The sequence below is a fragment of the Prionailurus bengalensis genome, chromosome B1, assembly GCF_016509475.1.
Source record: "Prionailurus bengalensis isolate Pbe53 chromosome B1, Fcat_Pben_1.1_paternal_pri, whole genome shotgun sequence".
NCBI lineage: Eukaryota > Metazoa > Chordata > Mammalia > Carnivora > Felidae > Prionailurus > Prionailurus bengalensis.
In genome coordinates this window covers 201,652,927-201,668,566 of record NC_057344.1, presented here as the reverse complement: position 1 = coordinate 201,668,566, position 15,640 = coordinate 201,652,927, and the positions used below count along the sequence as shown (strand labels likewise).

The 15,640-nt window shown below is 58.5% G+C and overlaps 1 protein-coding gene across 1 annotated transcript in view; it reads right to left on the bottom strand.

Moving 5' to 3' along the window:
* Positions 1–10,949, bottom strand: part of WFS1 (wolframin ER transmembrane glycoprotein) — a 29,472-nt gene extending 18,523 nt beyond the window's left edge. The window contains exons 1-2 of the mRNA XM_043573013.1: positions 10,765–10,949; positions 4,204–4,436 (exon numbers count right to left, since the gene is read on the bottom strand). Of these exons, the coding sequence (XP_043428948.1) occupies positions 4,204–4,435 (232 nt within the window). The 5' untranslated portion in view covers position 4,436; positions 10,765–10,949. The remainder of the gene's footprint in view (positions 1–4,203; positions 4,437–10,764) is intronic.
* Positions 10,950–15,640: the final 4,691 nt, after the last annotated feature.

Below are 15,640 nucleotides of genomic sequence, written 5' to 3'. Positions count from 1 at the left end.
CGGGATCAGAACGAGACGATGTGTGCAGAAAACTTCCTCAGTTATCAGTGGCTGGCTCCTCGAGCAGAGCCTCAGAACCCATGTGGTCCACTGCTGTGACTTGTCCCTGGGATGGCAGGGCCTCGACACTCTGCTTCTGCTCATGGTCCCACATCGGTATTGGTTCAGACCAGACCATCAGCTCTGGACCCCACCACCCAGCCAGAGACCTGGGGGCCAGCCTGGCTTCGTGCAGGTCTTAAACCCTCCAATGCCCTCTAAAACACCCTTCTCCTTATCACGACCCCCAAGGGCTCACGTGGCTGACCCCCTGCCCCTGCACTCTGATCCCTGCCCCGGGCCTAGCATCCAACACGCCCCGTACTGTGCTGACCCTTCTTCATTTACCCACCCAGGACCCCCCCTGGAGGGCAGAGCCCCTCCTGTCTTGCCCACACTGGGCAGGTCCTCCGTCAACACTGGGGTGCCCAAGGGCTCCAGCACCCCCGTCCGTGGCCCCGTAGCTGGGAGGCTGTACAGGGCTGGCGGTCCCATTGGAGACCCACCGCAAACCGAGGTCAGCAGAAAGGGTGTCTCGTGCTCCCCGGGTCCCCATGACGTCAGCTCTCCCTAGCATGGTGCCTGCCCGCCAGGACCGTTACTGTTTGCTTCTGTCTCCCCGTGGCCCAAGGGCTCCTGGGGGGCGGACCCCTCTGTCCTCACCGGAGACCACCCAGGCCTCAGCCCAGAGGTCTCTGCTTTGCTCCTGCCCTGGGCACCCTGAAGAGACGGCCTGAAGGCATGGGGCACGCGGCAGGGCCCCGCCTGCCACCCCCGGGTAGGCAGAGTCACAGAGTATGTTTGAACCTCCCCCTCACCAGCTGGGGGCCTCGGGGTATCTACTGCCGCTCTTCCCCTAGGTTTTCTCGTGAAAATGTTGGAGAAGCGAGTGAGCTAAGGCAGAGAACCTCACGCGTACCCAGCACGGGACGTGTCACTTTCACTCTTACTGTCGGTGTTACCTAACTAATGCGCGTCACACATTTGCAGACGCACAGGTCAGGGAATCCACCGAAACGTGCCCACAAAGCCCTTCCAGGGGCAGGCGCCGTCTGGGCTGCGCAGGGCCAGCAGGGCAGGGCCCGCTGCATCCGCCTCAGAGCAGCGCGTGGGGGCTGGGACCCCAAGGCCGCGAGACTGCCCAGGACCCGCTTGGGGGTGGACAGCCATCTCCTGGCTCCTACCTGAAATTTGCAGTCTCGACTCACTCAGATTAAAACCAAGTGTGTTTCTAGCCCTGGTTTCCGTGCCCTGCAGCCGTGAGGCATCTGTGGCTGAGATCCCAGGGTCAAGCCCCCTTGCCTGCCCAGAGGCCTTGGAGTCAAAGCGGAGAACCGGGTGATCTTTCAAGGAGATGCAAAGATCAGAAGTGCCCAAGGACCGGGTGAGTTTCTGGAATAAAGCAGGCACTGGCCCAGCGTGAACTGTACGGGGAGCTCAAGCCTGCTTCAACCAGAGTTTGAACTCTGCTGGGCGGGGCTGGTGTTAACCCAGGAGACTCGGGTCACCTGTGCACCCGTCACACAGCAGTGGGTCACCTGGGCAAGTCTGTGCCTCAGTTTCCTCCCCTCTAGGTGGGGTGATAACAGAACTTCCCTCACAGGCTGCTGTGAGGGGTCAGACGTGGCCCACGGAAAGCCCTGCGGACAGGGCTGGCTACGTGGCACACACAGATAGACACAGCAGGTGCTCACGGCGGGTTTGGGGGTTCCGCACGGGCAGCATGGCTGAGCTGGGGGTGGTCTACTTAAGTGGTGACCTGTCCAGAGGAAGAGAAAAATGACAAAGCCTGGGTGAGATGAGAAAGGGAGGTGAGGTGTGGCCAGGGGGCCGTGACAGCTGGACTTCCTTAGCTCGCACAGACCACCTGGGGGATGAAGCCTCACCTCAGCAGCCTGGGAATAAGGAGCGAGGTCATAGCATCCCACCCACCGGCGGTGACAGAGGAGGTAAAGAGAGCCCCCACCCCCTACCACACACGCACACACACGCACACACACACGCACACACACAAGTTAGCGGCACAACAAGCTTCCCTTGGGGGAGAGAAAAAGCCTGGTGCACACACACGGCCCGAGCCAACGTGAAGACCAGTCCAAAGAGGGGTTCAATGGGGGATCATAAAATAGCAGGTGCCCCCCAGGAGGAGGTCTGCACAGGATCTGGGTGAGGGAGCCGGGGCGCCGGGCCGTCTGGTGACTGTGCTGCAGCTCAAGGTACAGACGGTCGCTGTGCACCGGCACGGGGTGCCCGGGGGGACCACGGGCCCGGACTCGGCCCTGCACCAACCCGCCAGCACGCTTCTGCACGTGCCGGGGCCTGACGACGGTCTGCCCGGCGTACAAGGTCCCGGCAGGACTCCACGTGCTGGCGAGGTCGCGCCCACTCCTCAGATGCAGGAACAGGCTCGCCGTGGCCTCCCGACTCCATCAAGGGCACGTGGCTGGGGGGTGCGCCACCGTGAGAGTCAGGCCCCGGCCCTGCCCGGGGCGCCTCAGGGCCCCGACAACAAGTGACGGTTCGTGTGCAGACACGTGCCCCGGGGAGTCCCGGCCTGGAAATGTGCACAGAGAACCGGCAGCGGAGCCAAACTGCAGAAAGCGTTTTATAAAATGCAGGCCTGTCTCGACACACTAAATCCCGAAATCCATTTAACTGCCCACGAGCGGCGTTTGCTTTTACATCAAAGGAAGAGAAAGGACACGATCTGACTGCAGCATGCGCAGCGAGAAAAGTGGTGTTTTGGAAATTTCTGTTGCCACCGGGTGTGTGTGTGTGTGTGTGTGTGTGCACACGTGCACACACGCGTGTGCAGGCACGCAGGTCAGGTAAGGGTGGCTCGTGTACTTCCTGCTGTGGGTCAAGGTCAGAAAGTATAGGAGGCAGCCGCGCCCTAAGAGCCGGGTAGGACTCCAGCAGGTGGAGACAGTGAAGGCACATTTTGGGCGGAGCTTCCCACATGCACAGGGAGATGGGGAGGCCTGGAGGCCGCCCTGGGGGACAGAGAACAGTCTGGGTGTGCAGGGAGGAGGGGCCGGTACCCCAGGAAGACAAGGAACGGGACCTGGCGCTCTGAGCAGGACAGCATGACCATGACCCCACCTGTGCTCGAGCGCACGGTCTAGGTGGAGGGGTTGGTTCCTTTGGGAGTGAGACACGCGCTGCAAAGTACGGGGTAAAGTGCCAGAAAGAACGGAGCTGACAGCAGCTACACTCGCCACAAACATCGGAGCCAGAGGCTTGGGGCTCCTGCCTCTGAGTGTCCACGAAGCTCACGGTGACGCACGGCCGTCCCTACCCACAGCAGCCTCCAGAGCGTGAAGAAACGTCTCAGACGAGGCTTGTGCTCCGGCCCAGTGACCAGTCCTGCCCCCAGCTCCCTCCCAGTGTATCTCCATCACGGGCCAGATGAGCGTTATCCCCGCATCCCTCCCTTCCCAACCTCACCACCGTCACCGGAGGTCCAGGCTCTCTCGGCCGCCATGCCCTCTCCTCCCACCTACCTCTTGTTCGGGCACCTTCTCTGCCCAGGGCCGCCTCGGTGTTCCCCAGGCCGCATGCTTCCCTCTGCTCTCCACCAGACTGTGGGCTCATGGGAGTCGGGGGCAGACCTGACCCACGGGTGCCACCCATGCCCACTCAGGGCCGTACTCGGGGAGCGGGAGCTGGATGGAGGACGGCCCAAGGGCTAGTGCCCCTTCCCCAAGGTCAGCGAAACAGCCAGCACCACGGCCAACCATCTGGTCCCACCGAGGCCTGCACACCGGCTCACCTCTGCCCCCGGGAGGTACCTCCGGGAAGGCCTCGGGGAATGAAAACCTCAGGGGGAGCCCAAGAATGGGGAGGGGGGCAGCCCTTAGCTGTCCAGCCTGGGGATGGGGGACCATGGTCCACAGGGCACTGGGGACTGGGCCGAGGGGACCACATGGGCTTCCCTGAGCGCCGTGCGGGACGAGAGCAGGACCTCTCACCCACAGGACCTGCTGAGGGACCGGCGCCAGCCCCGAGGGTGAGCCATCAGGTGGGAAGCGTGACGTCTGCGCACCAAGAGCAAAGCCCGCCGCGCGGGTGGGAGCCCGAGGGCCCTGCTCCACAGGGAGAACCGCGCAGGGCGCCTGAGCCACGTGTGCGGAGGGCTGCTGCCTTCCAGACCCCGCCCCTTACCTGTTCTGTCCGCTCGTTCTTGGCTCCGAGGGCTCGGGGTCCGGGCCACGGCTGGGGCAGGTGTGTCTCCTACATCCGGTCCGCGTCCCACTTGGGGTCCAGGGGCTCGGGGCACCCCACGCTCGTCCTGCTCCACCGAGGCAGTGGCATTGAGCCGCGAACGGGCCTGGGGCTGCAGCGGTGGTGGAGGCTGCGGGCCAGAGGGGCTCGCAGAGGGGGCGCCGGGGTCCATCCTGCGGAGGAGAAAAGCCGAGGGTAAGACACGCCAGGCGGGCCAGGCCCAGCCTGCTCGGGCCTCGAGTGTTGGGCAGAGAAGGGATAGAAAAGGGAAGTGGGGTAGGGGCCGCCTCACGTTCTGTAGGGGAGGGAAACGCCCGTGGAGCTGGGAGTCAGTCAGACCCGCCCAACCGCAGAGCCATCCGTGCTGGCCCGAACCACAGGACAACCGCGGAGCCTGAGTGCCACCAGACACGAACACACCCTAAAAAGCAGAGGGGAGCACCTAGGGACAGGGGGCAAACCGGCCCAGACGGGAGAGCACAGACCTACAGCCACCTCGTGGCAGGGGGCCGGGCTCCATCAGTCCAGGAAAGGGACCTCACGTGCTGTTGAGCAGCAAGGCAGAAACCGGCACCGCCACAACCGAGGGCAACCGGAAGTCACGGGGCAGGGAGCAGGAAGCTCTGGGAGGTGCCCCAGGGTCCTCGACCCAGTGCCCTGGATAGACTTGAGGGGGACACAGGGCCCTGATGGGGTCTATGTGTGTGCTGAGTGGGGGGATCTGGCGAGGCTTCTCCTCAGACTCCAAAAAGATGTCGTGACCCTCCCCGGGACTCAAGACCACATCCACCCCCTTCTGCTAATGGAATTCTGCCCCCCCCCCGCCCCCCGCTCTACGGTCCTGAGCGGGCCACGCCCCTCCCCGCACCTCAGTTTCCTCCACTATGAATGGGACAATCGCCCAAAGTGAGGGGGTGCCGTGAGGACGAGATGAGGCTAGAGACTACAGGCTGCACAAGGGGGCCAGGTGTCCCCAAACACCCAGCTTCAAGCACCTGCAGGGTAGATGCTCACCGGATGTTTCTGGAGACCGTTGTCCCAAGAAGGGTGGAGGTGGCCTGTTCCCGGGGTCTGCACTGCCGTGCTTGCCCTGTCCCCAGCCACAAATGGGTCCGGGAGATGGGATCTGTGTCCGCCAAACAACCCCACCGATTTCAATCTGGACATTCCTGCCTCAGAGGGATAGAGTCCTTATTTAAAAACATCCCCCGGGGGCAAAACAAAAGCCTGGCCAAGCCACGTGACTCTGCCTGGACATCGATGCGCTTGGTGTGGCTTCCAAACTCCCGGGCTTCAGGGAAACCAAACAAAGAGGCAAGTTCCGGGAAACTCGCTGTTCAGCGCGCACAGACCCGAGGGAGCACGTAGCCAGCGGCAGGCGGGGAGACCGGCGGGTGACTTGGGACACAGAACAGAGTCCTGCCGAGACAGCAAACAAGTCTGTTCTTTAGGCCACACCGGGCCACGTCCTACCGAGCCACCTCGCCTGGCTGGCTACCCCCAGAATCAAGTGCCACCTTCTTGGAATGGCAGAGTGCAGCTCATCTTAAGACGGCCACCTTACGCCGGGGCACCCGGGTCGTTGACGGGAACGCACATGTGTCTGGAGCACACCCTGTTCTCAACGCTTCCCGTGCATTTTCTCGGGGTTCCTCGCACAGCCCCGTGAAGCGGGCACCGCTGCTACCCAGGTGGGACAGATGGAGAAGGGGCTCATCCTTCGACCCTCACCCCATTTCGCAGATGAGGAAAAACGCGGGTCCAGAAACGGGACACCTTGCTAGAGGCCACACAGCTCACCGTGTGGGAGTCAGAATTCAAATCCACAAAGCCCGTCTCTGAAAATGAGGCCTCTTTTCAAAATCCGGCCCCTGCCACGCCTTCTCTTCCCTCTCCCCTGCCCCCTGACCCCGTGCCTGCGCTCTGGCAGAGCCCCTTCCCCCAGCACCGGACATCGGAGCCAAGGCCAGCGTGCCTCCTTCCTGGGAGTTTCCCCGCTGCCTCTGCTGAGTCCTGTCTCGGGTAACACTCCCCCTCCTACCAGGACGCCCCAGGTCTGGAGGGACGGCTCTGTCCCCAGCCAATAGGACACGACTTTACTACCAAGCCACATGAGGAGTGAATCCCAGTTCTTCCCTTTACCTGTAGCTACTTAACCTCCCTGTTCTCAGTTTTTCCTCATCTGTCAAATAAGAATAACACTTTCCATGTAGAGGTGCCATGGGGACTAAGGGTGTGAAGGAGGAGAAAGTAATCTGCAAACTATAAAGCATTAAAAAACAACAAATCAACAAGCTAGTTCTCTCAGGTGCTGAACAAAGGCATATTCAGTTGAAAAACACATTATGAAAGGGGTTCCAGGGAAACACAGGTTCTGGCTGGCCTGCGGGCTAAGTATTATGCATCTCATATAGCAGTCAAGATGACTGTTTCAAGTAAAATGGTTAGTAAGAATGAATGAATAAAAGAAAATTAATTTTCAGGGTCTCGGAGAGTTGGTCAAGCCCTTTTGGGATCAGAAGTCTTGTTATTTTAAAGCACAGGAGACAATTCATTGCCATGGCTGGGTCACAGGAAGGATCACAGACCATCTCCTGGTGGAAGGACTCCCCACAAGTGTCTGGTCTTTCCTTTTTTAAAAAAATTTTTTAATGTTTATTTATTTTTGAGAGCGAGAGAGAGACACACACAGAGCGTGAGCGGGGGAGGGGCAGAGAGACTCTGAGGGAAACACAGAATCCGAAGCAGGCTCCAGGCTCCAAGCTGTCGGCACAGAGCCCGACGCGGGGCCCGAACCCACGAACCATGAGATCATGACCCAAGCTGAAGCCAGATGATCAACCGACCGAGCCCCCCAGGTGCCCCTGGTCCTTCCTTCTTTGACAAGTTTTCTTTCCCGTGATGCTAGGAGCCCGGAAGGCAGGAGCTGGACCTCATCCACCCAGACTAGCTGCTGCCTTGCCTGACACATGTTAGGGGCCTAGGGCGCAAGGGACACTGAGGCAGCCTGGCCTCGGGGAAGGTGCGCTGGCCGGGCAAGAAGCTTTCAGGACCTTTTGCCCTGTGACTCTAAGCAATTCCCTCCCCCCCAGACACCAGTGTCCTGACTGCAAAACGGGCACATCATCCTCCAGCTGGGCCCCGGCCCCAAGACTCCTCCAACCTGCCTGCTGGTGGGGCCAGTCAAGCCCAACTGCCACCTGATGGCCAGAGCGGGGCTTGGAACCTGTCATTGTGTCAGCTCCAAAAAAGCAGAGTGGCTGGCATTCTTTCCACGTGAGCACCGAGGCATATTTTTATCCCATCAAAACACGAATTCCAGCACTAAGGAGCTGGGCTGAGGAGCTCCCACCCCCAGAGGGGACTGCACGGACCACGCACCTATTGAGACGCAGAGCAGGATGACCACGTGTGGTCTTCTGCCCCAAACACTCTAGTCCTTATGCAGGCAGGCCCCCCCTCTGCTCTCCCGGGGGGCAGGCCCCACCTCTGGAACAAGCCCCCACGGGAAGCCTTCAAGTTGCTCAAGCCTCCACACTAGAGCCCCAGCCCAGGAGAGTAAGCAGGGATGCCCACGGGTTTCACACACAGGCAGACATCAGGCCCCATCCAGAGAGACCAGTTTTGAAAATTACAACCCGTCAGCGCGGTGCTGTCCTATACAGACGTTACCCACGACCCTGTGTACAAATAAATGCTTAAAGGCAAGAAAAGTGTTGGTATAACACTGTTAAGCAGGATTTACAACAGCATGAGAATCAGCCTGTCTCTTTAGAATGACACCAAAACCTACCTGCAGAAAGACGTGGAAGAAAATGGCCCCCGAACTGTCAACACTGACTCTGTCTGGGGGGAAGGATTATGACTGGTTTTATTTTAGACTTTTTTCTCAATGTATTTCTCTAATTTCCTATAATAATAAGGTTCTTGAAATTAAGACAAAATAGATTTTAAAACCCATCTGCGACTGAGCCCCAAGCAAAAGGACCCAGGGGTTCCCAAGGTCTGGGAGCCCAGCCCCTGGCACTGGGCTACTCCTCAAGACAAGGGCACAAAGCCCTTGGAGGCTCCCAGATACCTATTTTTGCCCCAGAGTATTAAGGGCCAAACCAAGGAACATTCCGGCTCCACTCAACGTGCCAAATGCACAGGAACAAAGTGGGAGTCAAGTTGGGAATATCCTAGTCCTTGATCAAGGACAGTTATGAATGTCTCCCCGGTGGCCGAGCCCCCACTGCACACCAGGCCCCAGGGGGACAGCAGACACGGGTGGTGGGCGGATCCCCTGCCAGGCACTGAGCTGGCCTCCCCGCCCCAGAGAGGACCCCCGTAGGGCTGGCCTTCCAGCAGCTCACGCCCAGTGGGAAGGAGGTCACCTCGACAGACAACCACAAAGACAGAGCAGCATTTGGGGCTATAAGCACCCAAGGTGGGGGTCTCACTCCGCTTTGGAAGTCAGGGGAGGGATCGACTCAGCCTTCAAAGCAGGCAGGTGTGAGCCAGGTGAGGGCGGAAGGAAGGAGGAAGGAAGGCGCGTGGCCATTCCAACAGGGGACTGCCCAGGAGGAAAGGCGGTGGGGATGGGGTGGGGTGAGAGTGACCAGCAATGTCACCAGGAAGGTGCAGGCGGCTGGGAAGTGACTGCTTGGGGATGGGGTGCAGGAATGAGAAGAAGCTGTGTGGGCGGCTAGGGCAGGCTCCCAGGGCCTGAATGAGTGCCAGGTTTTGGAGCCAGAGCTGGGTCCAGGGCCAGAAGGAGTACAAGACAGTGACGAGCAGGAAAGTGACAGTTACAGAACCACCAGGGCTGTGTGGGGACAGGATGGGGAGACCAGGGAAGGGGCTGGGCGACTCTCCAGGGCAAGGTAAGAAGGCCCGGTCCAGAGCAGGTTATCGGAGAGTGGTTCTGGACCCAGGAGAGGCGGGAGTATCACCAACACAATGGGAGGGGTGGGGGCGCAGAGAGTGGCCTGGTCTGTGGCCGGGGGCCACAGCAGTGGTGCCACTCTCTGAGGCGGGGATGTGCGAGAGGGCAGGAGCCATATAAAGGAGCGTAAGGCTCCTTCCCTGTTGTGATTCTTCTTATCACCACCATCGTGCGCCAGGGTTTGGTCTCTGTCCCAGTGCTCAGGCACCTCTTGAGCTGGGGGCCCCTCTGTGACCAGCCCCCAAGGCCTGTCCAGCCCTGGCTTGGGAGGGGCTGGTGAGGTATTAAGTAGGGAGCCCTCCACACACTTCATCCTGGGAAAGAAGGTGCGATGTGGTCTCCCAGCAACCTTCCCTGTGCTCGAAGCTCCATGTGCTTGGGGGCTGGGGGGTCCCAGCAAAGGAGAGGTTATACAGGGGAAACTTCGTCTAAATCCCTGGTCAGACACTCTGGGGCTCCCGTGAGAATCACGGCCTCTTGGAGACATGGGGGCCGGGCCTGGATGGTGGTAAGTGTGGCCTCCGGGCTCCCTCACTAGGGCTGCAGTGAGAACGGGCGTCCAGCACAGAGGGTACCCAGGGCACTCTGCAAGCAGGGCTAGATCCCAGCGGGAGGGAAAGCCCTTTATAAACAGGCCAAATGCCAGGGGTCACTGTCCAAGGTGAGGAGAGGCAGAACTGGGATTGCTTTCAGTGCAGCCTGGGGCGGAAGTCTTCCCCTGCGCTCTTCGTGGTCCTGCCCTGAGCTGGTCACCAATCCCCAGTGAGCCCCGGCTCCGCCATGTGTCCAATGGGGCCATCATGCCTAGTCCCGTAAGCCTAAGGGGGAGGGTAGTGTAAATATTGTACAAATGTTAGCTCCTTGGAATTTCTTAACGTCAACTACAAAAAAATGGGGTGGGAGGGCATGGCTCCATCACATCCAAAAGGGCAGGGCGAGATTCCGCAGAAAGCTGCCATCTGTCAAAGCAGAAAGTAATGTGGCCGAGGTGGGGCCCCCCGCCGGGTTCGCACCGGCCAGGACCCAGGGCTGCCACTCCCCTCCCCCGCTTACTGAGGAGGAGCCCCAGGGGAAGAGGAAGCGCGACACAGATTCCAAGTGGGCTGTGGGGGCTTCGGCCTGACCCAGGGGCTGCCCCCTCCGGCGGGCCCGCTCCCCAGTGCGGGCTGGACCCCCCGCGTCCCGGCGGGCAGCCAGGGCCGCCCTGGGACCCGCCGAGCCCGGCCGCCGGCCGCGGGGGAAGGGCCATGACGGGGCACGTCGGGACCGGCGCTGCGGGGCGCGGGCAGGGGTGCCTTCGGCCACCCGCGGGGCCCCGCGATTCCCGGGACGCCGGGCTGCGGCCGAGGGGGCGCGCACCCCTCGAGGAAGACCCAACCCAAGCCCGGGGAGTGGTCGCCGTGGAGCGGTCGCCGTGAAGCGGGGCGGGACCCCGGCCCTCTACCTTCTGGGGAACTTGTGGGGGGCGCTGGGAGCAGTCGCCCAGACGGAGAAACTGAGGCCCCAGGCGGGCGGCGTCTCTTGGCTCTCTTTCCAGGCCCCCGCGGGGCCGCCCCCCACCCCGAAGTACTCACCCGGCCGCGAGTGGGCTGCACGCGGCGCCGCGACGCCCTCGGGCCTCCGGGCCCACCGAAAAGTTGCTCGCGAGGAGGCGGACGCCCAGGGGCCGGAGCGAAGCAGCCGGGCCGGAGGGAGCGACTCCGGCGGCGGCGAGAGCCGGCGAACGCCGCCCTCCGCGGGAGGGGCGGGGCCGAGGGCGGGGCCGAGGGCGGGGCCGCGGGCCGCGCTCCACTCCCGGCGCGGCTCGCAAGACGCGGCTCCTGCTCTGTCTTCTATGCGGCCGGCACGCCTGCCAATCACCGCACGCCTCCGCCAGTCACGGCGCGCCTCGCCGGGGCTGCCGCCGACCGCCCCCTGGCGCCGCGCGATCGGAGGGAGCCGGGGGGCGGGTCCGACCCGCCCACAGCGAAAGTTTCCGAGCGCAGTCGGCTTCGGCCCCGTCCCACCCCGTCGTGGCCCCGCCCCCTCCCCGCCACGGCCTCGGCCGGGCCCCGCCCGCAAGGTGTTTGGTCGCAGAGGCAGGCCCCTTGCCTTTAGTGGTTAACAGGTGGTTGGACCCTTGGACTAGACTCGGGACACCCTTCACCCACTACTCTGGCCCCAGATGCATTATCACTGTTACTGCAATACTAATTAACAGTGGAGTGTCTGCTATGAGCCAGAGGCCTTAATTCCAGCCCTGCCAGAGAGAGAGATAGAGGGCTCCCCAGATCTAGCAGTAGGGACAGAAAATCTGGTACAAGTAACCAAGTACAGCTTTAAATGCACGAAATTAAATGCAACATAGCACGCTTTTCACAAAGTAATTGTAGGATTCGTTTAAGAAAATGTATCAGCCCTGGGTGGGGTGATGTGTGAGGCTCAGGCAGTTTGGAAACCCTCTTCTTTCTGTCCTGTCCTATGTCTGAGAGGTGTCGTTTGGAGATGAGGGTAAAGGTCTATCCTTAAGTCAGGCCCTTGGGAATACGAGGCCCTGGCGGGTGGCCCCCTTGGCCGTGTCTTCTCTGTATCTGGTCCTCACAGCCAACCTGGGGTGTCTGTCCTAGCATATCATTACAGAAATCCGCTCAGTGTGGCTGCCAGAGATGTGTTACCAACATGTTGGCGGGAAAGATCCCAGATGGTTTGGGAGATGGATTCTGTATAGTGAACACACAGCCCTGGGGACTTGCGTCAAAAGGTGTGTGGTTCACACCAGTCACCTCATCTAATTCTCCAGCTGCCCCCCTGTGTGTGACCCCATCTCATCTAAGGCTCGCAGGGGAGGGGAGGAAATGGGCACAGAGCAGCACCCAGGTTCAGTTTGGGGGGGCGCTTGCCTACCTTGAGGTTTTTCACTACACCTCTAATGAGGGTGGGATTGAGGAAGGTGGCATGGGGCTTGTTTTTATCCATGAGAAAATTGAGGTTTGGACATAGGTAGTCACTTGCCCAACGCCACGCGGAAATATTTCGCCTCTTATTACAGAAAATTTGGAGAATTCCGAAACGTAGGAAGAAGAAAAAAACCCTTCAAAGACCATTACTGTTCACGTTTTGGGGTCTATGCGTATTGGAAAAGGGGCTTCCCAAAGGCCCCGTGATCACACTCGCATGTGTCTGCGCATGTCTGTTTCATAAGGACAAAGTCCTAGAAACAGAAGCACTGATCCTGATAGGCTTTTTCAGGTCTATGAGATACATTTTTACCAAAACAAATGCCTCCATGTTGTCTCCAGTTCACCTCTGAGGGGTGCACACTGGCATGGAGAATTTTCTACCCCTTTCCTACCACAGTAAATGATAAATGGTCTCATTGCCTCTGTAGTCTACATTTCCACAGTCACTAGTGAGGCTAGACTTTCTTTGTTTCTTCATTTTGAAAAGCATCTCCTCTCTTATTCATCTATTGGGCTCCTTTGGCTCTTTGAAAACCCAGGAGATGAGTTTTGTTTTGTTTTGTTTTTTATTTCCAGCCCACCGTCTTCACTGCCTGCCCTCTCCTTCAGCTCGCAGGATTGGGGGGCTGCCTGAAAGGCTTGTGCAGCCCACCTTTGGGAGCCAGCAGCCCTGCTCACACCTGGGAGGCTGAGAGCAGACAGCCTTCCTTCAGCGACATGGGAGGGCCTTGCCAGCTCCTTCTTTGTTGTCTACAGGGACGTAAATGGCTTGTCGTCCACCCCTGTTGGTTGAAGAAAACCGAGAGGCTGTGGGGCAGTTCCAGGAGGCACAGCACACACACCGCTCGGGGCGCCAAAAGGAGCTGGGGCGGGGGAGACACGAGTGAAAGAAACGCCAGAGGAACGTGTCTCCGTCTGAAACTCTGCTGGGAAGGCTCCAAGTCCAAAGGGAGAATGTCTTGCAGAATTCCAGAAAGAACCAGTTGCATCGAAGGCAGGAGAATCTGGCTAGTGCCCATTCCCAGGGGAGTTTGGAACAATGTCCAGGGACCCTGATGATCTGGTCACGGTCCATGATGGAGTCCCCACTGCTGTGTTGGAATTCCTCTGTTGGGGAATAAGAAATAAAGTATCCCACGGGGCAGGACCGCAAGAGGTGGAGAGGCTCCCCTTCCCCTTGGAAGTCCGTCCCCCCCACTCCCCCCAGGTGGATCAGCCACACAAGAGCCTCTCAGGATAGAGCAGAAGCCGGGAACAGGAAATGGTGGTTTGGCAGTGACCCTTGCAAGATACGGGATTGAATCTAAACATGCCTGGGATTTTGTAGGATAATTGCTAAGTAAGGATTCTTGAAGCATATGCCACATGGTGTAAGGGACACTGGTATTCATCTGGGAGTAAAAATAGACTCAATCTCCGCCACCCCCGCACCTGAAGGAGGAAGGGGTGGAGTGCAGAGGTCGGACATCCTGAGATCACATCTGATTGTGGGGGAGAGGGAGGGCCGTTCTGGTGCCCGCACTGGGGGCGGAGGGAGTGGGAAAGGAACAATCTTTTGGGGGGCGTGCTGTCTCCGTTTACTTTTCACACGTTCCCGGGGGAGTGTCGGTTTAATTATGACTATCAGGAGCTGAAAGAGAAAAGAAGCAGAGGAGACCTTCTGCATCAATAGGGGGAGGTTGTGGGTGGAGAGAATGAGCAGGGAAGCAAAATTAAGGAAGGAGGGGAGGAGAAAATAGCCACAGCAACAAAGTTTAGTCCAAGTAAACATAAAACGAGAAGAAATGGATAAAACCATGCACGTCGACTTTCATAAAAAATGTGAACGGGCTGGGGCGCCTGGGTGGCGCAGTCGGTTAAGCGTCCGACTTCAGCCAGGTCACGATCTCGCGGTCCGTGAGTTCGAGCCCCGCGTAGGGCTCTGGGCTGATGGCTCGGAGCCTGGAGCCTGTTTCCGATTCTGTGTCTCCCTCTCTCTCTCTGCCCCTCCCCCGTTCATGCTCTGTCTCTCTCTGTCCCAAAAAAATAAATAAAAATGTTGAAAAAAAAAATTTTTAAAAATGTGAATGGGCTGAATTTCCCGTCGAAGCCTGTAAGACTGGGGTAAAAATACAAATCTGGTGATGAAGTGCGATTTGCAAGGAATGCCCCCCAAAGGATGAGAAATAGAGGTCCAAAGTGCACAGCAACTGAAAGTGAAATTAAAAAAATAAATAAGCACAGCAAACGAGTATCGTATAAGGAAGAATTCAAGGCAGAAAGCGTTCACAAGAACAAAGAGGGATTATTTTTTTTTTAATTTTTTTTTCAACGTTTATTTATTTTTGGGACAGAGAGAGACAGAGCATGAACGGGGGAGGGGCAGAGAGAGAGGGAGACACAGAATCGGAAACAGGCTCCAGGCTCCGAGCCATCAGCCCAGAGCCTGATGCGGGGCTCGAACTCACGGACCGCGAGATCGTGACCTGGCTGAAGTCGGACGCTTAACCGACTGCGCCACCCAGGCGCCCCAAAGAGGGATTATTATGTAATGGTGCAAGGTGCAGTCCACAAAGATTCAAGTCATAAATCTGAATGTACCAGAAAGACAGCAGCTGTGATGTGTTATATTTTATGTGATGTGCTACTTTACTTTTTTAAAAACAACAACAACAAACTTTTTTTTAACGTTTTACTTATTTTCGAGAGATAGAGACACAGTTGCGAGTGGGGTGGGGGTGGGCAGAGAGAGAGGGAGACACAGAATCTGAAGCAGGCTCCAGGCTCTGAGCTGTCAGCACAGAGCCAGACACGGGGCCCGAATCCACAAACCGTGAGATCATGACCTCAGCTGAAGTCAGACGCTTAACCGACCGAGCCACCCAGGCGCCCCTGTGATGTGCTACTTTAATACGTGGCACGGGCAAGGCCGTGGGCAATAGCTTTGATCAAACGCTGGTCCAGATGTTGCTCTGAAGATATCTTTTTAGAGGAGAGTGACATGCGAATCAGTGAACTTTGAGGAAAGCAGATTTCTGTCTGCAGTGTGGGTGGGCCACATCTAATCAGTTGAAGTCCTTAAGAGAGAAAGACTGAGGTCCCCTGATGAAGAAGGAGTTCTGCCAGCAGATGGCCTTCGGGTATGAGCTGCAGCATCTGCTGTTCCCTGGGTCTCCAGCCTGCCATCTTGCCCTGCAGACTGGATTTGACGGCCCCCACGATCCACATGAACCGACTGCCTGAAAGAAATCTTTCTCTCTCTCTCTTTGGAATGTGTGTGTATGTGTGTGTGTTGGATGAATGAATGAATGAGTCACCTTGCGCTAAGACCTCGTAAGGAGCTCTTTCTTGCCTTCAGGACAGTGGCCAAACTCTCCAGTGCGACATCTAAATATGCCTCCCACACTTCAGTCCCATTGTCCCACCAGCCGCCTTTGGATTTTTTTTTTCCACCTGCTCTCCCAATCTGCATTGCTGCTTTTGCCACACTTCCTTCTCTACTGCTGCTTCAGCCCCTTCAATGTACTCAACA